The sequence below is a fragment of the Rutilus rutilus genome (genome assembly GCF_951802725.1).
Source record: "Rutilus rutilus genome assembly, chromosome: 22".
In the NCBI taxonomy this organism is placed as follows: domain Eukaryota; kingdom Metazoa; phylum Chordata; class Actinopteri; order Cypriniformes; family Leuciscidae; genus Rutilus; species Rutilus rutilus.
This window is the reverse complement of record NC_140227.1, coordinates 30,055,588-30,077,807: the sequence shown is the minus strand read 5'-3', so window position 1 is coordinate 30,077,807 and position 22,220 is coordinate 30,055,588. Positions and strand designations below refer to the sequence as shown.

The following is a 22,220-nucleotide window of genomic DNA, read 5'->3' as shown; positions in this document are numbered from 1 at the left end:
AACGATAAAAAAAATAGACCAACAGTGTTTCAGGTTAAAAAAGGTGAGAACTCAGTGCAGGTTTTATTTTTTTCTAGGGAAAAGCATCCAAATTGGCCCTGGATACCCTGAACGATATAAAAACGTGAATTTTATACATTTATAAAATTCAAAAGCCAGACTTTGTTTCATATTTGATAGGTTTGCGTATCAAATACACAAACCAAATTGCAACATTTACAGATGATTTTATCAAATATGATATCAGCTCTTTAGCTAATAAAATGAATGAACAAAAACAATGCCCACCAACTTATTTACTACAAAATATATATTTTAAAAACCCTCTGCAACCATGGTTTGAGCTCATAATTACATCTTTGAGCTATAATTAAATCACTTATCAGTTTAATAAACCCATCAAATTTTCCCATTTTTTAGATTAATATAATTAAAATAATACGTATGAACAATTGTTTTAACACAGGAACATACAAGATTAAAATGCAAAATATAAAGACACCAAGCAAGACAAACACAAAGGCAATTAAACCTCATAGATACAGAAACTTTATAAGCCATATCCATGAAAACAGACGCCGAATCTGTACGGAACAGCGGCCATCATGAGGATCCATGAGAGCTAATCCTTTGCTTTTGTAACTATTGAATTTACATATATTTATAGACATGGGTATGATTTCAGATAAACCCAACCCCAGCTAACAAAGTATGTTCTCCGAACATTCAAAATGTCCATGAAAAATGTTTTAAAAATGTTAAAGAAACATTCCATTTTGCAAACATTCTGGGATTGTTACTTTTAAATGTTCTCTGAACAATCCGAGACAAGTAGTTACATTTAAAAAAAAGTACGTTTTTGTGCTAACATTTTGAGAACATTATTAAAGACCATACAACTTAAAAAAAAAAAAAAGTTCTATTAATGTCACTGAAAGATCGTTTGTTCGTCAAGCTTGCCGGAACGTTCCCTGTTGGCTGGGACATGGTCTATATACAATCAAAACCTCCACCGAAACCTCTTGACTATTTAGCCTTGCAAAGAAATGAGCTTTAGACATCAAGAGAGTCCCCATACAATCAACAAAATATATTTGATTATTTCCCTCATGATTATAATGAGTGCAACTTTAAAAAGTAGTGGAAATGCAGTAAGGCCATCCAAAATGAACCTGCAATATATACAGTATTTAGGCACATATCTGTAACCCTTGAAAAAGCTTCCATCATCATTGGTAGCAGCTCGAAATGATGCGACACTGTTCCACAGATTCTGTGCGTAAACGTTGTGAGGCCTGGGCAACACTTTAAAACACACGAACAGAGGAAATCGCCTGCGCTGCAAACAAAGGCAAATCATAAACACAGATCACGAAATAAGGCCGATTGCATAGAACGTGAGCTCGCTCTGTGTTCCACTTTCGCGACTGGGTTCGGGGCTTAAAAGGCCGAAATGTTTCTGCAGTAAACCGTCGATTTCTGAAATTGTTTTTAGAAAAATAAAAAGCCACAAATGTTCTGATGCGTTTGATCAGAGGGGGGTTCAGTCCGTTTCGGTCTGATTGGCTTTCAGTCTGATGATGTGTCACTGAACGTTTTCCAGTTTCTCAAGATATGGGTTTGGGTTTGATCAGGTGTATTGTGTGACGTATTTTGGCTGGGACTGATCCGATTCATAGCAGAGCTGTTGCACCGTGTGACGCATCGATATTGATGTCAAGCACAAAAACAACCCTCATCAACTCCGCCCCACTCTGACTCGGAGACGGTAAAGCACCTACAGGATTTTGGGTTTGTGGGAGTGGGCTCTGTCCCTCAGTATAAAGCCATTGGCCGATTGCTGGGTGGCCCGAGAGCTGATTGGAGCTCGTGGGGGGAAGAGGGCGGGGCCTGGCTGGGCAGGTATCAGCTGATTGGCCCCTCCGTCTCTCCATCCTTGTCTGACTCGTCTTGTATCTCGTCAGTGTTCCCTGAGTCACTGCTTGCGGTTGAGCTGATGGAAGGAGAATTTCTGAAGGAATGAGATATTATACGCAGTCACATTATATGATAGATAGAGTTGTCAAAAGTACAGACTTTGGTACCAAGTCGGTGCTGAAATTGTATGTGACGATACCAGCATTTCCCTCTAGCATTTGAACGCTGTTGAATGGATTCTTTAAAACCTCTGACTGGCCATTGTGTTCACGCGCTCAACATATATGTCTCTGATTGGCTACAATAATCAACAATGACATCTTTGATGCACTTTATCGAGCGCTTACAAAGATACACACAAGAGCGTTTAAAAGCATGCGTCTATCAGCGAATATATTAGGGATATGAAAGCTAAATAGATAAGCTTTCCATTGATGTGTGGTTTGTTAGGATAGAACAATATTTGTCTGAGATACAACTATTGAAAATCTGGAATCTGAGGGTGCAAAAAATCAAAACATTGAGAAAATCTCCTTTAAAGTTGTGCATTTATGTTCACGATTGTGCTGCATTCACTCACAAAAACAAACGTATTATATATTTACGGTAGGAAATTTATAAAATATCTTCATGGAACATGATCTTTACTTAATATCCTCATGATTTTTGGCATAAAAGAAAAATGGATAATTTTGACCCATACAATGTATTGTTGGCGATTGCCACAAATATACCCGTGCGACTCGTGACTGGTGACGTGATCCAGCGTCACATGTTGAGCGTGTGAACACAACGGCCAATCAGAGGTGTTTAAGAATCCGTTCAACAGCGCTCAAAAAGCTAGAGGGAAATGCCGGTATCGTCACATTTTTAAATTTCAGTACCGACTTGGTACCGAAGTCTGTACTTTTTGACAACTCTAATGATAGATTTGGTGTCATTCATCCAATCAATGACACTGACGCCACAAATATGCAAATAAGGATGTTAAGTGTGAAAAGGCCTTCTGTTAGGCTTTGTCTTTAGCACTTTTGAAGACTACAAACAGTAGACATACTATAAGCTGTTGTTAGCAAAAGGCCTTTAGTGAAGCTGTACTGTCTGAATGATCTGTGAGATCACCTGCCACCCTTGATCATTCTCCTGCAGGTCTCCATCTGCACGTCCAGCCCTCGCTTCATGCTGCACATCTCCATGTACTCGTGCAGGTGTCGGTTCATGTCACTCTTAGCAGTGGCCAACTCCATCTGTGTGAGAGAGAGAGCGATCTTTCATCCCAGACACCTTCAACTCCGTCATAAACGAAGAGAGGTTCAGAAGGGGGACGAACACAATCATAACCAATCACAGACAAATGAGAAAAACAGGCACATTCGAACCTCAATTTGTCCGATTGTCTTTTGATATTCCTGCTCTCTGGTCTTGAAAAGAGACTCGGTCTCGTCGATGAGACTGCCGAGACTGCCGTCCTGAGAGGCGCAACAGAGAAACAGGCTTATTTCAACTCACATTTCCTCTCAGTCTGTACAGATGTATTGAGAACGACAACACGATACACTACTGTTCAAAAGTTTTTTGAAAGAAATGAATACTTTATTCAGCAAGGATGCATTAAACTGATCAAAAGTGACAGCAAAGACATTTAACATGCGACAAAAGATTTCTTTTTGAAGAAAAAAAATTGTTCTTTTGAACTCTCTATTTATCTAAGAATCCTGGAGAAAAAACAATCTATCATGGTTGCCTCAAAAATATGAAGCAGCACGACAGGATCATGTGACTCGAGAAATGATGCTGAAAATTCAGTTTTGCATCACAGACGCAGATTTCGCAACCATAAAGGTTCACAATATTTCTTTTTTTGTTTAAAATTAACAACATTTAAATAACGAGTCAATACATCATCAATCCTTTATCTAAAATGTGTTTTTGTCTGACCCTGATTCACTATGGTAAGCCTATTATAAGTGTTTTTAGACCTGTCAGGATGGTTTTCGTGGGAAATTGTGAACATGCGTCACTCGCCATGTGTGTCTCATTTCTGTAAATAGAGTAAAGTTGCTCGGCTGCTGTGACGCGTGTCTGGTGTGTGTGTGTGTGTGTGTCTGGTGTGAGAGGTCAGAGGTTAGTTGAGTAGGGGTGTGTGTGTGTGTGTGTCTGGTGTGAGAGGTCAAAGGTTAGTTGAGTGTGTGTATGTGTGTGTCTGGTGTGAGAGGTCAGAGGTTAGTGTCACAACGAGAGAGAAAGGTTGACATGGAGCTGCTAAATCTCCAAACTCCGGAGAATCACTGTGTGTGTGTGTGTGAGAGAACAGAGGAGAGTCTGCAGGAGAAAAGAGAACGAGACAGAGCTCGTAATAAAACAAGAATCAACATCAGATCGAGTGTGTGTGTGTGTGTGTGTGTGTGTGTGTGTGTGTGTGTGTGTGTGTGTGTGTGAGAGAACAGAGGAGAGTCTGCTGGAGAAAAGAGAACGAGACAGAGCTCGTAATAAAACAAGAATCAACATCAGATCGAGTGTGTGTGTGTGTGTGTGTGTGTGTGTGTGTGTGTGTGTGTGTGTGTGTGTGTGTGTGTGTGTGAGAGAACAGAGGAGAGTCTGCTGGAGAAAAGAGAACGAGACAGAGCTCGTAATAAAACAAGAATCAACATCAGATCGAGTGTGTGTGTGTGTTTGTGTTTGTGAGAGAACGGAGGAGAGTCTGCTGGAGATAAGAGAACGAGACAGAGCTCGTAATAAAACAAGAATCAACATCAGATCGAGTGTGTGTGTGTGTGTGTGTGTGTGTGTGTGAGAGAGAGAACAGAGGAGAGTCTGCTGGAGAAAAGAGAACGAGACAGATCTCGTCATAAAACAAGAATCAACATCGGCTTGGCTTTTCAGAGATGGAGAGCTGAGGGATCTGAATTTTTTTTGTTGTATTTTATTGAACAGATAAACTGCCATATGTATTGAGTTAACTGTAAAGCATCATCTATTGTGAAGGCTCATATTCATCCACAGTCACTCAGAGCTGAACAGTAGTAGTGTATATATGCAAACTCACCGTGTCGGGAGTGTCTCCGTTGCAGTCGAGAGCACCGGTGCTGTTGGTAAGGGCACAGGGTATGTTGTAGTTGGTGAAATCTTCCCATAGCAGGAGCGTATCGTCGTTCTCCTCCCACGTCAGACTGTCACAGTCATCATCGACGTCAAACGTCTCCCGCCTAGCAACAAATGAGTTATCTGAACAATGTCTGCACGCGAGGAAAAACAAAGGGACAGAAAAAGAGGAGAGAGAAAGAGCAGGCAGTGAAGACAATCACGGACGAGACAAGAGTGAAGCACAAAACAGGACGAATACATACACAAACATACATATAGAGACTGCATTCACACGGCAGCTGAACGAGTTTTCCCTCAAATACGTTAATACAACGTTCGTTCAAAGTTATCTGGGACCAGTTGCATAAATTTTGCCTCTGTGTTAAAGGGATATTTCACCGCTGGAAAGATGAATGTGTATTTAAATTGGGTCATTTATGTAGTAGAAATGTGAAATTATTTTAGAAGTTGGTGCCTTCTAGACTGAGAAAAGCCAGAAAATGTATTTTTGGCTTATGTGGATGAAAGACAACAACTCCCAGAATGCACTTGCTTCGCTGCCCTACGAGGACACTCCCAAGCCACGCCTACCGGTTACAGAGGGCAGTGTCGGGAGAAATGATACAGCTAGGCTACTAGTGACTCGAAACTGAAAAGACAGCGTTTTATCGTGAGATCCCCCTATGGGCGGGTTGAAGACATGCGGGACGAGCTCCTCCTACTGGCTGGAGTCTCTCGCCTCTGATGATGAAGCTAAATGACGATTTTTGCGTCATCTGAGGTTTTTTTCCAGACACACAATACAGAAATCTCTGGTCTCAGGGGGACATGAGGGAGGGAAGCACGGTCACTCGAAAATACTACCGGGTTTCTACTGATACAAAGCTTAATGCTAATCGGTGAAGTATCCCTTTAAGAACAAGTTTGAGTAACTAGCAGTTAAATAAGAGGTAATCCATCTTACTTATCCAATTCAAATAAGACTTATCTACCTTTTTATGTAACTGACTTTAAAAAGTTAGGCACGGTCTTGAAAAAGCAACACTAAGGAACTTTTCCTTTTCGGTCCCCCTACAGGTTGGAAGCGGAATTGTCCATTACCGCTGTCGTAAATAATTTAGCCTACTGTCGCACGCTCGCTGTTTTTCACCGGCTTTGGAATGAACGATGTCCACAGACAAGGTAGAGTATGTTACATGATTTCATGAAAGTACGATGTATTGCGACATCAGAAACGAATGACTATTGTAACGCTTGCCGTAAAGCAAGTGAAATTTGTTGTTTTCTTCTGTCTCATTCGAACTACAGAAACGCGACCCGGTTTGGCAAACTTGCACAGTGCGGTTATAGCCGATAAAGGGCCGCAAAGCGAATCCAGAAGTGCCGTTCACCCTGTTACGACTTGATGAACCACTGATACGATTTTGGAAACATTATTTTAAGGTAAAAAATGTTCCTTAGTGTTGCTTTAAGACTAGTCTTAGCCATTCATGCAAGCGGCCACTGGTCTTTAAAAATGTTCTCAAAAGGTTTTATACTTCGGTCTTGGAATGTTTTGTACTGAAACATTTTAGTTGGACGTTCAGAATGTTCAGAGAACATTAAAAACTCAGACAGGCTTTTGTCTGGAAAACCCCCCCCCAATTTTTCCATATACTACTATGGATTAAATAAGTGTATACTTCTTCCTACTCCTTTTCAGACATGTCAATGTTGGCTAATGTTACTTATTGAAAGTTTTGCTTATTCAACTTATTAGTACATTTTTTGATGTTTTGTTTATTTTATTTTTGATATGTCTCAAATCAATTTCTTCATTCATTCAATCATTCATTCATCATTCATAAATCTAATTCAGCAATTAAAATTAATAAATGCTGTAGAAAATTGCTGCAAAAGTAGATGAAGCTCTTATCAAGAGTAAGAATCAGATGCTCAAACAGAGAAACACAGAGATACAAGCTTTACATGGTCAAAAGATGAAAACCTCATTCCCCATTCACTGTAAATGCATGGAAAAATCCCCCCCCCCCCCCCCCCCATTGCTTTTGTCCGTCTGCAATTCTTGTCATCACCACTCGATGGAGACAGAGTACAGACATGAAGCATTCTCAGTATATCTCTCTGACTGCAGTCTGAAAGCAGAATCTGGACTCACAGCTGGTTGAACATGCGTTTCATCTCGTCTGTGATGTTAAAGGGAACGTCTTCCTCTGAAGTGCTGGGATCAGCATCCATCTCTGAGCTTTCCTCATCCGAGACCTGCTTCTTCTCCTTCTTTCTGCATGCAACAGCCGCCTGAGACCAAAAATATTACAGGCATATTAAAAGCCATGGACATATAGTGTGGGACGGGTCTGGCAGCAATGCAGTATGACAGCCTTGTGTGCACTGCAGTAAAGATCCTTCCTCAGCAGTTTTCCTCCTGCGATCTGTGTGTGTTTTACCCACCCTGTCTGCTGGTGCTCTGGAAGGACTGATGCTGAACATCTTGGACATGTCCTCCGAGTTCCTCTGCTGAGCCACGTCACACAGTTTGGCCGTGATGTCGATCCTCCTGCAGATGTCCATGTCCACCTTCATGGCTTTCTCCTGGATCTTGGAGTCGAGGTCGGACATTTGCTAAACAAAGATTCAAGCGGTGTTAGAAAATGAGAAGAAAACTATTGGTGCACAAACAATTATGATGCAGGAGAAACAAGAATGACATTCGCAATGTCATTAGATTTGTGCTTAGTCACAATTTGTCTCCAAACCTGCGGCCTATAAATGTCTGTAGCTTTAAAAAAAAAAAAGAAGCAATTGTCACTTTATTCTCACTCCCATGCCTCTATATTAACACATAGGCCACGTGCACACTGCAAAGTTTTGCCATGTTGACATGGGCTAAATACAGTCAGTATTTGATTTGACAGCCGCATTTATTAACAGGTGTGACACTCCAATTGTCCATGTAGTGAACCACATACTGCCTGTATGAACAAGTAAAGAGACAGTTCATCCAAAAATGAAAATGTTTTCTTTACTTAGCCTCAAACAGAACACAGAAGAAGATATTTTAAAGAATGCTGATAATCAGACAGTTTATGGCACCCATTGACTTCCATAGTAAGAAAAAAAAAATGCTATGGAAGTCAATGGGTGCCATCAACTGTCTGATTACCAGCATTCTTTAGTTTAAAATATCATCTTTTTTGTTCAACAGAAGAAACTCATACAGGTTTGGAACAACATTAAGCAAAATAAATCCACTTTTCTGTTGTAACCATAAATGACATCATTTAATTATTAAAGATGGTCCAATCGATGAGCAAATTAGTTTAAATGTATCATTTTAATAATTTATACGGTTACACTTTATTTTAAAGTGTCATTGTTACAGTGTAATCATATATTTAAGTACTGAGCAATGTACTTACTATAGGGTTGGGGTAGGATTAGGATTTGGTTGCATGTAATTATGCATAATTTACTGTTATTACTATAGTAAGTACATGTAACATTGGTAACAAGGACACTGTAAAATATTTATTTATTTTGAAAATAAATGTTAATTTTTTTAAATATATTTTTTATTATTTAAAAAATATTTTAAAGCGATATATTTAAAATAAAAATAAATGTAAATTTTTTTGAAGAAAAATATATATTTAAAAAGAAAAAATAAATGTTTAAAATAAAAAAATATACCTTTACAAAAAAAAAAAGAATAAATATTCGTTTTTTTAAATAAAGACTAAAAAACCTATTTCAATATTTATTCAAATACATTTTTCAAATAAATTGCATGCACATTAACAAAATACACATTGCATTAAGAACTGATTGTTCAGTTTGATTGTCTACTACACACTGCATACATGAAAACTCTTTTTTTTTCAGGAGTGAATTGGTTTGGGAAATGCAGTTGTCGCATATAAATAACTGAACTGAGTGCAAAAGGAACAGTATTCATTGATAATCATATTTAGCTGCAGTATTTATGCTGATTCAAACTTAAAAACACACTATATGCCACAGGATCACTTCAAAATCACTGTAATCTCATGCTGAATGTCAATTACATCAGTCATAAATCAATGTCATTGCACACAGATGCTAAGACCAACAAGTTAGTCTTGTGGTGAATCCACAGGCACGCAACACACTCGAGCAGTTCATTTCACCTAAAGGCCTCATGGGAAACAATTGCTCTGACTCATTTATGGTGTATAGAGAAGAGTAAAAGGCAGAGCACCAAACCGCAGATGGTGAACTAATGCTATTTAGACATCCGTCATTAAAAACACAACACACAGAGTGCATGAAACAGATGCAAATGAAACGAATCAAAGCAATTGTTTTCCTTTATTAAACACAGATCATGTCTTGCATTCTCTCTTACTTTCAGGTCCAGGATTTTCCTCCGGTTCTCTACGGCTCTAGAGCGGCATCGCCCGCCAGCCTTTATAATAAATACAGATTTCAGTTCAGTTTTTATTGCCCCAAATCTATTTCTAATATTTACCGGCACGCGGTGACACTCGTGTGAATGACTATAGCTGACAGACAGAGGCGATCCGAGAGCGACGTTTAACGTTAACCCGGAAATCCAGGATAAACGGTTTATTCATTCCTCACCATCCAGATCGGCTGGTATAAACTGAAGGTGTGTATGTGTTTGACACTGAAACAATGACAATGTGGGCATGTGTGTATTGTCTGCCGCAGGGGAAAAGAGCCAAATAAAGCCGAGCGTGTTTCTCTGCTGTCGTGAAACAGAAATCATGGAAAACAACCAGTCACTGGGATAACTTTGGAATCAAGCTAATAAAGACCTGATTGAGATTCTTATCAAATGTAGTGAAAACAACATCCACATGCAATATTAAGTTTTATTTTGGACTGCAAACTGTGATAAAACAAAATAATTACACTGAGAACAAATAAGAACATTTTGCTAACATTCCCATTAAGGTATAAAAAACGTTTTTTCCCTCCACTAAATGTTCTATGAAAGTTCTAAGCGTCATTTTAAATGATTTGTAAAAGAAATTCTTGTTTATGCAAATTTTAAAGGAACACGCCGACTTTTTGGGACTTTAGCTTATTCACCGTATCCCCCAGAGTTAGATAAGTCCATACATACCCTTCTTATCTCCGTGCGTGCCGTAACTCTGTCTGACGCACCCACCGCTAGCCTAGCTTAGCACAAACACTGGAGGTAAATGGCTCCAGCTAGCATACTGCTCCCAATAAGTGACAAAATAACCTATTAACATGTTGTGATTTGTATAGTCACAGCGTGTACAAATAACAAGGTCACATGAGACACAGCCATCTTCTAACCGTATACACACTGGGAACTATATTCTCAGAAGGCGAAGCACTGCTACTTGGGCGATTTGCTTGCAGCGCCTTGGCGAGGAGCAGAGAGTTCGCTCAGAGTCGGAGTAAATCACTCCGCAGAAGTAGCAGTGCTTCGCCTTCTGAGAATATAGTTCCCAGTGTGTATACGGTTAGAAGATGGCTGTGTGTCATGTGACCTTGTTATTTGTACACGCTGTGACTATACAAATCACAACATAGGAATATTTTGTCACTTATTGGGAGCAGTATGCTAGCTGGAGCCATTTACCTCCAGTCTTTGTGCTAAGCTAGGCTAGCGGTGGGTGCGTCAGACAGAGTTACGGCACACACGGAGATGAGAAGGGTATGTATGGACTTATCTAACTATACGGTGAATAAGCTCAAGTCCCAAAAAGTCGGCGTGTTCCTTTAAGGGAACATTCCATTTGATCATTTTGCAAACATAATGGAAATGTTACTTTTGAATGTTCTCTAAACGTCCTGCAACATTTATGAAAATGTTAAACTGAAACATATCAGACAAACATTCCATCTGATGTTTTGAGAACATTATTAAAAAAAAACTTTCCATTACCGTTACAGGAAGAACGTTTGTTTATAACCTTACCGGAACGTTAGGGAAGACTCTGTCTGTGTATGGAAATACTCACATCGCTCATGAGGCTCTTAAAGACCACCAGTTCAGCTTTCAGTCTTTCAACCTTCTCGTTCAAATCGTCCTGAACGGCTTCAGACTCGTTCACGTTCTGAACACACACACACACACACAGACACAAAAGCAAAGCAACGTAAGAATACATTAAACAGCCTGTGTGTGATGACATTTCTCTCTGGGTCTGGGTTTAGGTTTAGCTGGTTAGTTTGGTCTAGTTAGCCGCTTCTACATACAAAGCATCTCCATTGACAACCATTAAAAGCATTAAAACCATTTTTTTATTTGATCAAAAATACAGTAACAACAGAAATATTGTGTAGTATTATTAAAATTGAAAATAAAATAATAAAATTTAATTTATTCCTGTGATCAAAGCTGAATTTTCAGCATCATTGCTCCAGTCTTCAGTGTCACATGATCCTTCAGAAATCACTCTAATATGATGATTTGATGCTCAAGAAACATTTATGATTATTATCAATATTGAAAAGAGTTGTGCTGCTTAATACTTTTGTGGAAACCATGAAACATTGTTTTTCAGGATTCTTTGATGAACCGAAAGTTCAACAGCATTTATTTGAAATAAAACTGTTTAGTCACTTTAATTTGAAGTTCAATTAAATTAATAAAATAGACATGTTTTTGTCATTAGATAGCTTACAACAGGCCTTCACATCACTGTATTAATAAAGCTTACAGATGTTCATGTTAAACGGCCTAAAGCACAATCACCCCAGCTTGAACACAACACACACTCTCCAGTCTAATGAAATCCCCACAGAGGCTGAAGGTTAGAGAGGAAATCCATACGGCTCAGGGCAGAACTGGAAAAGCTGGGCATGTTTGGGCTCTCCGGGGACGCTTCTCTCCTCTGCGCTTTTGCTGACCCATAATCCAATACAAACAGATGCAGACGTTTATTGATTTTCCCGCTGCTTCAGCAGAAGATGGATCTCACACCTGCAGTGTTTCTGGGGAATATGGGGCGTTTGAGACATGGGATGCAGCACTGCTGTTGATGTGGCGGTCCAGTAGAAACGGGTTCTGATGTCATGTTTAAACATTGACTCGCTTAAATGCATCCTGACCCAGATTGTCACACACACACACACACACACTAGTTTAAAGCTACATCCCAATTCAGAGGCTGCATTTGAAGGTCGATTGCGTCACCATAATTTGAAGCCTGCATAAAATCCGGCTTCAAAATGCGTCCTTCTTTTCCCGGGAAATAAAGGATACAACAGATGGATCCTTCGCGGACTTGCCTACCCCAGAATGCATTGCACGCTGGTGACGACATGATTTTTCTTGAGAAAAATTGCTTTTAAATCCAAGTATTGGGTTTCAAATGACTCAAATGGCAAATGATACAGATGTGGAAAATAAAACTTTAAAGCGGTTCAAACAGGGCCTAAAACGAACACTCGTCAAGCGCCAAATGCGAGTAAAAATCGGTGTTGGCGAGTATATGAAACAATGGAGTTGGCCGGTAACATTTTCATGAATTCTAACAATGCAAAATTGTCAGAACATAAACAAACGTGAACGACGATCAGGACAGCTGATGGGACAGTGTTGCATCGTCACGAAAGTTTAAGCCTTGCCAATTTAAATATTCAAGCAAGAAAATGCGAAAGCGAAGTCAATTCTTTATTTGCGCACGGTGTGGGAACCTCTGGGAAGCAAACTTCCGAAACGCACGCCCAGAAATCCGTGTATCAGACAGCGTGCGAATCCTGAGTTGAGCTCTATTACACGTCTTCTTGCGCTTGGACAGACATATTCAAACAAAATTATGACTAAATGCTCGTCTTGGCATGTATCCTTGTAAACATAGTCAGTTATGAACGTAAACAGTTGTGTATCAGTATATTGGATCCATGCATTAGCTCTTAGGGCCCTATTTTAGCGATCTGAAACGTATCAAAAGTATCAAACGCGAAACGCAAGTAACTTTGTGGGCGGATCTCGGGCGCTGTTGCTATTATACCGGCGAGATAAATGACTCTTGCGCCCGACGCAAATCTAAAATGGGTTGGTCTGAAGTAGCTACATTACTCATAGGTGTGGTTTGGGCGTAACGTGAAATAAACCAATCAGAGCGACATCTCACATTCCCTTTAAGAGCAGGCGCGTTTGTTCCATGGCGGATTGCTATTATAACGGCGGATTTGCCGGATCACACCAGGAGCGGTTCACAGCCGAGGAGACCGACGTTCTCGTCAGGGCCGTAAAACACAGAGAAGTGACGTTGGGGATGGAGAAACCCACCCAAATTAGCTTCGGTTAAACAGGCGTATAATAATTTGGGTAAATGTGTAAGCTAGATTTATTTTTCCTTGTAATAATGTATGGTTTTCTAAAAATGGGAACTGCTGCGTCTGTGTAGATGAGATAAGCAAAGTGTATGTGCGTTGTGCACACGCTACATTGATTATGGCCAAGCATGCGCCCTTAAAATAGCATCTGAATAACATGCGCAACGCGCATCTGGTGCTATTTTGCAGGTTTAGAAAACAATTCCGCCACTGACCAGGAAAAACCTCGTCTAACGTCAGTGGCGGAATTGTTTTCTAAACCTGCAAAATAGCACCAGGGAACATTTGTGCCAGAACACGCCTCCTCTTTTCGCTGAACCGCCCCCGGGAGCGCAAGCTAATTTCCTAATTTACCGACGTGCGTCTGTGGAGGGAAAAGTCCGCTGTGTGCAGGTGAAAATTAGGAATGATACATGCGTCGGTGTACAAAGTCAATTGCGCTGGGTGCAAGATAGGGCCCTTAAAGTGACAGCAGCCTAATATTCCTGCTGCTGTCTGTATTTTTAATGTTGATCAAACAACAAATGACAAAGAACAATCACTCATTTCTCTTGACTGAATAATTGTTGTAACTTTAATAAGGATTAATCTAGGTTTCATGGCTGGTAAAAAATATATTTATGGCCGGTAAATTTTCTTAAGTCACCAGCCTTGGCAGGTGTGGCAAAAAGTTATAGTTTTAGGTCTTGAGTTCAAATGTTGACTTATATCTTACTAAGATACTCTTTATTATGTACAGAAATGGACCATGGTGAACATATTTAGATGAGTTGCAAACCCTGTTTTATTTTTAGACAGTTGAATATAACTTTCAAAAAAGTCCAGTACAAACCTGACTGCCTCATCAACGGCAGCTGTCACAGTTGCTGGACGACAAGAACAATCCTCTGTAATCCTCATTTAACAACGCTCGGTCTGACCTTCACGGCCTTCGAAGGACGCAGCCTCTGAATTGGGACACAGCTTATATTTGCTCAGATCACATGTGTGTGAACTTTACTCATCATGTATTTTAGCATGATGGTATGATGTGTGGTTGTTTAATATTTATTCTTTAACATATTAAAATCATTTGAAATCTCTGACTTTTGATTGCACTTTTTGCAGATACATTTTGAAAAATGCATTTTGCATTCACTCAAAATGTATTTTAATATTGGAAACGTACTGTATTTTCTTGCCCCTGCAAGTACAATTTCTAATATATTTCCTCATATTTTTTGGTAATTTTTATAAATATATTTTCAATGTAAATATATTTACTGTATGTTGTCCAAAATACATTTTGCATTCATTTAAAATGTGTTTTTTAGACCAGAAAGGTATTGTTGAAGTATGTTGAATTATCTCAAATATTTCTTCAATATATTTCCTATATTTTAAAATACTGAAAATGCATTTTAAGATAGGAAATGTTTTTTTTTTTTTTGCCCCTTGAAGTGAAGTATGTTTTCCAATAAAGGCTTAAACTAAATATATTTATACTTTGGAAAATATTTTTTAAGCTGTGTGGTTTACATCATATATCGAGCATAATTCTATATGTTGGCCAGAATTTTAATTTTTTTTGTCATATGGGAAAAAGGAAACTTCAGGAAAAGTCTCCACTGGTTGTTATTAGTGGAAACACTTAATTAGTGGTGCTAAAAAATCATGTTTAAGACATTCTTAAAAATAAAGGGAGTCCAAAATGTTTTTTTGTTTTTGGTTCCCCACAGAACCTTTCAGTCAACAGTTCATAAAATAAGCATTTTCTTTTTCATTTTCCTACTAAAGAACCTTTTGTGGAATGGAAAGACTTCACTGATGTTAAAGGTTTTTCATGGAACCGTAGATGCTATTTTAAGAGTGTCTGTCTGTATAATGCCAGTATGTTACTGTGCACTCATGCGGGATTTCAGGGTCGTAAAGTGACACACACACGTCATGTAACGGCAAATGTAATTAGTATCACAGCGAGAGCGTCTCGACGGCTCCTGCACAGGTGATCTCACCTCCTGCAGCGTCTCCACCATCGACTCCATCTGTTCTCTTCTCGACAGCTCCTCTTCCCATCTGCAACACACAGACACACCTTTGATGAGTATAACGGGGCTGGGCGGCATGAATCAAATCTTATATCACACTTTGAGTCATTTTATATCATGGTAACGGTGTGCATAACAATGAATACCATTATTTTATATCATGGCAACTTTCCTGTTGTGGCAACAATGTCAAAGCCTCATTTTGTGGAGAATCCAATGAATTAAAAGCTTTTTTTTTAATGGAGCTTAATGGGCTCAAACCACAAGATCAGATAATTCATTACAAATAAAAAGGTCTGACTCAAAGCAATGCTCTTTTTTTAAAGAATGATTTTGTTTTTGGGCTCTACTAGAATAGGTTTTCATGCTTAAATGTTCAAAAACACAATATTTTTCCCATTTTCTTCATTGTTGCAGCTCCTCTCTTCCCAGTCTGTCAGTAACGCTCTGGGCTGGGTTTCTTAACGCTACGTCGTTCTTAAGTTACACCTTAAGCTGCACCTTATCGTTAATACGTGTTTCCCGAAACGTTCTTAGTTAATTATACCTTCTGTAAGTCATACGTTCGGAAGGTTGGCCTGGACCACTCTTAGCTTTACCTTTATCACTGTTGCAGGTCTATATGAAAATAATTCTGACGTTTTAATACACACAGTGTTCATTTAGGCTAATTCAAGTGTTTTCATGCAAAGAATAAAATTGTCAATCACACTGATTGTTGTTAGAATTTTAATTATATTATTATTATATATTATATTATTAATTTAATAAAAGAGCGCTTTTAAAGGCCAGTGAAAGCATAGGCTACTCTATTCGGACACTAATATTGTTTCTCATGGGCTCGTCCGGTATTTTAAACAGGGGTAAGTCGGTGATTTTAGTGCCGTCCGAATCCATAATATCAGTGTTTTTTCTCACCCAACCCGCGTAAAAATCCCTGTCCAAATTAGTACCTACTGTTTTTTGACAAACAGGTCGTGTGGGAATTTAATTGCCGTCTGAATCCACATCTCTGAGTTTACAAGAAGAGATTCAAAATTCACGGTTTAAATCATTTTTGATCACGGCCGAGCACTTTTTGTGCACTTTTATCACTGAAATGCTGGAAAGTATTTACAAGAACAATATTTCATCGCAGCTCCACCTCAGCGAACAAAAATGGGAAAGAGAATAAAGCACGTAAAATTTCTGAAATGGTTATTGTGGCAGCAATATGTTACAATTTTAACATATGTAGGCTAGGCTATTATAGGCTATTATAGTTTGGATTATTTTTTTATAATATCCAATAGTCCTAATAAATGTAATTTCAACTATTTCTGAAGTGCTTCTTTTATAAAGAACACCGCTTTCTAGCATAACGCAGTGAAACAGCCCCTGGACAAGAGAATAATTGATTCTCGAGCCATCGATATCAACCAATTCAGCACCATCGCCACGGACAGCACCGGGTGACGTCGCACGTAAGAAGGTATATCTTAAGCAGCTTTCTAAGGTATAGTTCGGGGAACACGCCTAGTAATGGTATACCTTTAGTTAAGTTATACCTTAAGAGTCTTCATAGCGCGCTAAGAGACAACGTTATCGGGAAACCCAGCCCTGTTTTGTTCCTGTCTCGATGAAGCCCCTCCTTCTGAAAAGCACACTGTGCTCTGATTGGTCGGCTGGAGCAGTGTGTTGTGATTGGTCGAGCGCTTCGAGCGTGTTTAGGAAATGACCCGCCCCTTACCATAACCGCCAGTTTAACACACTACTAACTAACTCAACCAGGCCCCGCCCCTTTATTCTGCGTATTAATGATTTAAATGAGGAATATTGTGACGTGTTCGTTCCCGGAAGAAAACTCAAGACTACAATGGAGGCGTTTCAGGGAGTTCAGAAACACTGACACTGATATAGAGAAGAACTCCCACTGAATGTGCCTCCAGAGGGTAAAATGGCAATGGCAATATATACAGTTACATTTATGCATTTAGCCAATGCTTTTAACCAAAGCGATTTACAACAGAGAAATATAAGTAATTCAAAGCCACAGAGCCAATTATATTCATAGTTTACAATGCCAGGTTTATTAGAAAGCTAGATTAAATCTTATACCTAACAACACCCTTTAAAGTCTTGACTTGGTTGGATTTGTGTTTTTGCAAGTATCTTTGTTGCATTCAAGTGTAAATAACACAAAGCAGTCCTGCCCATTGATAGCCATTCATTCTCTGATTATAAACACAGGTGCTCATCATCTCCATTTCAGTGTGATTGATCCTTCAGCTCAGGAATCCTCCAGTAAACCCCTCGACCGGGGTCAGCCGGCGTCTGTGGTCTGTGCGCCCACCCCTGCCGCTCTGTAACCCAATACTGACAGTGAAAAACCAGCACAGACTGACCGAAGGGCGGATGAATGTGAATCATTCTTTATAGATTTTGAACTTATTCATGTTACAGATGATCACTGAAACACTGGATGCCATTAGAAATATTACATATCTAGTGTAGTCATGAAACAGTCACGAGTGCGCAGGCTGATCGGTCCTTTACATGCAATCTGTTAACAATCACATGATTACCACATGGCACAAGCTGATTGGCCTCTGCTGATCCTGCAGCCAATGAGATTGCTTGCTTAATATTTGAATAGTCTGGTTCAGTGTTCGAACCAAGGGGCAACATTCTGATCTGAAAAATGAAGCCTACCCGGAAGTGCGAAAAACTGCAATACATCGAAAATCCGCTAGAGGGAGGTCCCAAAAGGGAGCAAATGTCCATAGACCCCATGTTAAAATGTCCGTTTTCACAGCATAAATTCATGGTTTTACAGGTTGGTCCCATGGACTTTTATTGTATTTTTCGATAGCTTCCGAGTGCCTGACAACTGTGAGGGGGGTGAATTTTTTTCTAACTCGTTAGTTTAGATCGTATTTAGATATAAAATGTATGACAATAAGGGCGTGGTTAACTTTGATTGACAGCTTGATTGACAGCTGACAAGGCAGCGCCACGGAGAATGACAACATAAGAAGCGCCATTTTTAAATACAGTTGACATATAATACTACTGTTTCTGTATCATGAAATGTAGTTTTAAGAGTTTTTCAGGCGAGAATGTAGTTGTTTACATCTCAAATCTGTGGTTTATTTAAAGATTTATGAAGATTTTATCCAGTTGATCCAGCGATGACCGGGCGCTCGGCGTTCATGTACCCCGCCTGGAGCCAATATTATGAAGCTGCAGACTCGGAGCCTGCATCTACAGTCCCGCACCCAGAGTCCCGCATTCTCAGACCCCTCGTTTTTAGAGACAGCGCCTCCTGCTGTTCCGAAGATCGTATAACACCCTTATCCAAATGCCATTGAAAACAATAGGATGCATATACGGTCTCGTTTTATTTAAAGTTATCCAAATAAATATTTGCGTTCCCTGCTTAATGCATGTGCCAAAAAAACTCATTGTGTTCTCTGACTAACAAATTACCCAGTAGTTATTTTTTGAGCGTGGGTGTAATTGAAATAAAATTACTGATGGAAGGGATACAAATTTAAAAATTTTCTTTCAGTTCAACCTATAATGGTCTAATTAACATTATACCATGCTAACATTACAAAACCTGTTTTTTGATATTTTGAATGCAAAGCAAAACTCAAATAAGAATAGACAAAACACAGATAATAAACAATTATGTACTTTATTTAACGATCACCTAAACATCATCTTGCTGTAAACAGGACAAAGCAAAGAAAAAAGGAAGAAAGAATTGTGTTAGTGACTTTACTTTTCGTCTTCAATTGCATTAAAAAAACTCCTCATTTATAAGTCGCTTTGGATAAAAGCGTCTGCTAAATGAATAAATGTAAAATGTAATGTAAATGCATAAGGTAAAATAATTACTTTCTGGTAATTCCTTCTTTTTTCCTTCTTTTTGCAATCGCTCTGTCAAATTCCTCGACTTCACTAAAATAAAAGATGAATGCCATTGTCAAAAATATTGTGTAATAATAAAAAAAAAATTTTTTGCAAATGCAAATTACAAGCATACCTAGGGAGAAAAGATCCAGACCGGTAATTAAAAAAAGGTCAAAAGGTAAATCTGATTAAATAATTAATGATGACATTCTTTGATATTAACACACTTAATGTATTTAATTGGTCTACTTTAATGTCAACTCATTTTAATCAAATTTTTACAATGGCTTGTCTACAAAAAGTCCAAGGTTAAAGGCTACATTAGCTATCAAAATATTTTCGGGGAAAAAAGGCGAAAAAACATACATTAACGGCTCAAATTTTGTTACAAACTTGTCTTTACAAATATTAAACTATTCATATGTTGGTGTATCGATGAGCTATAAAGTAGTTTGATTAAAAAAGAAATCGAATTAGTTTGATTCGCTAAATAAAATTGACGATACTCACGTTTCGGCTTAAGTTCTTCAAATGTTTAACCGATCCAATTTGATAGGAGGCACTGTCTTGAAAAACGAGGGGTCTGAGAATGCGGGACTCTGGGTGCGGGACTGTAGATGCAGGCTCCGAGTCTGCAGCTTCATACTACTCCCTGGAGCAGCCTTTTCTCGGCTCGTCGTTCTGAGGTTTGCCGCCAATGCCGCGGACTCTGGCGTCTCTGTCTGAAGTGGTTAAACATGAGATATAATTCGTCTTGTGTGTATCTGATGCAGTGGCGGATACAGAATGTCATTAATAGGTGGGCCTGATGAATATACGGGGGGCCTCGGTTTTTTAAGCTTATATACACGCTCAGTGGCGTAACTTTGCTAAATTATATGTACATTGTACAATAACATTACGATGTCCACCGATTTAAATAGTATATGCTACATTTGTCGTTTAATGAGATGTAGCCTATGCTGTATGATAGAATTTTTGTGTGACTAAAATACTTAGATTCGCCTGTTCGAATAACGTACATCTAAATGGTCCAGTGGTAGAACTTTCGCCAACAGTGTCAGAGGTTGTGGGATCTAATCCGCTCCAGAATAGTTTTTTTTTTAAATCAAAACTGATTATGTTCATCAGTGGTTGTATATCAAGGAGGGACACGTGTGCATTATGATGTGTGATTTCGCCACAACGAATAGAGAGTATCCGCAACGGATTGAAGCGCGCGTCGAGTCAAGACAGTGCGGTGTGTGCGCGAGCCACACGAGAGAACACTGTATCAGCGCCACTTATCGCAGCGGCAACTTTCATCACCTGATTTAAAAAAACACATTTCAGCGCTAGATCGTCTCTTATTTAACAAACGAACGAAATGAATGCTCTGCTGGTTAACTGGAGATGTTTAATTTATTTGTAGAATTGGTACATTCGTGCCGCGAGATGTTTTAAAAAGTGGTGGGGACATGTCCCACCCGCAAATTACGCCTATGTAACACGCCTGATAAATGTCAACAATAGCAGATCGGTACTTAGGTAGTGAATTTAACTACCTTGTACTCATGTCAGTCAGTCCTCCCGGCTGCTTTAAACCTAAAGTTCATCTGTCTGTCACGCGAGTCACTATCACAATGTTAAGTCAGTGCGCGCACAGAGATGAGTTGCGTGATAGCATCAATGGACTGACACGTGATATGCCGACATAACATTTTTCTTTTGTAGCTATTTTTCGTAGCTATTGTACATAAATGTCCTCAGGACACTATTAAAATGAAATGATTTATTAGTTCATTATTATTATTATTATTATTAAAATTAAAATTTTTAATTGTTTATATTAATCTGATTGGGTGGGCCACCGGTCAATCTGGGTGGGCACATGCCCAGGCCCACCCATAAATCCGCGCCTGATCTGATGGGCGATTTTTGGTCTCGTGAATCTATAATTTTTTCCCTGGGCAATCGTTTTGGCTGAGGGGAAGTTTCATAACTTTATAAGCTATTTAACTTTACCGATGTATGGTTAGACTAGAGCGCTGACTTTGTATGTTTGACTGAATTGTTTGCTTTATTTGTATAGCTTCTTATACCTTTTACTTATACTTTTATAATGGCTAATATTGATAAAACTGAAATTTAACAAAAAAGAGACTGGGTTGAGTTTTGTCATTTTAATACAACGAAGATGATCTGTAATGTTGTTTACTGCAAAATCTGTTGTTTAGTACAAATGCACATATTGCCTGGACCATAAAATGTTTAATATTTTTATATTATATTTAAAACGAAAAGAGGCAGGTTTGTGTTTTATATTTAGTTTTTTCATAAATAGGCAAACGTTATGTGCAGTTGAATATAATCAATATGCATTGCCTGAACCACATTTGTGTGGCTATAATGTTTAAGATTTCTTTAAATGAAAACGAAAAGAGTTAGTATGGTGTTTTATAATATATTTCGTTGCCTAAAATATACGCAGAGATAACCGGAGTAGCACAGTGAGCTGAGTGACGCGCGCTGCGTTAGAAGGTGGGCGGGGTTAGGATTTCCCAAGATTTTCCAAGATGGCGCCGCCCATACCCCCCATAAACGGCTTCAAACCCGTTCTTCAGAAAGTCTATGGGTGACGTCACAGACGCTTTGTCCATATTTTTTACAGTCTATGGTTCGAACCCTCCACCTCCCCAGCTCCACCTGCCTAGATCTGCTACGGGATTTATGTACGTCTATTTATGAAGCCGCATATCTTACATGCTCATAGAAGCGTGTCTGTGTATCTGTTAGCAGTAGCAAATAAATTAACGTTGCCATATTCAGTAACATGCTAAATCTGTTTTGAGACTCGTCATGATTGAAATATACATATTATAAATATATAATATTTAATATATCTTAAAGACAAGGATGCATTAAACTGATCAAAAATACTTTATAATGTCACAATTCTTTTTTAAACATTTCTATTTATGTATTTCTATT

The 22,220-nt window shown here is 38.9% G+C and overlaps 1 protein-coding gene across 3 annotated transcripts in view; it reads right to left on the bottom strand.

The window, feature by feature from the left end:
- Nucleotides 1-528: 528 nt before the first annotated feature.
- The window catches only part of iffo2b (intermediate filament family orphan 2b), a 38,787-nt gene continuing 17,095 nt past the window's right edge, over nucleotides 529-22,220 (bottom strand). The window contains exons 2-10 of one of the 3 annotated variants that reach the window (XM_084394931.1): nucleotides 15,321-15,381; nucleotides 11,001-11,096; nucleotides 9,386-9,445; nucleotides 7,453-7,623; nucleotides 7,160-7,299; nucleotides 4,964-5,123; nucleotides 3,297-3,386; nucleotides 3,040-3,164; nucleotides 530-2,011 (exon numbers count right to left, since the gene is read on the bottom strand). In XM_084394931.1, the coding sequence (XP_084251057.1) occupies nucleotides 1,906-2,011; nucleotides 3,040-3,164; nucleotides 3,297-3,386; nucleotides 4,964-5,123; nucleotides 7,160-7,299; nucleotides 7,453-7,623; nucleotides 9,386-9,445; nucleotides 11,001-11,096; nucleotides 15,321-15,381 (1,009 nt within the window). In that variant the 3' untranslated portion in view covers nucleotides 530-1,905. Of the gene's footprint in view, nucleotides 2,012-3,039; nucleotides 3,165-3,296; nucleotides 3,387-4,963; nucleotides 5,154-7,159; nucleotides 7,300-7,452; nucleotides 7,624-9,385; nucleotides 9,446-11,000; nucleotides 11,097-15,320; nucleotides 15,382-22,220 lie in introns of all 3 variants that reach the window. The other 2 variants (XM_084394933.1, XM_084394932.1) reach the window with 2 other exon arrangements.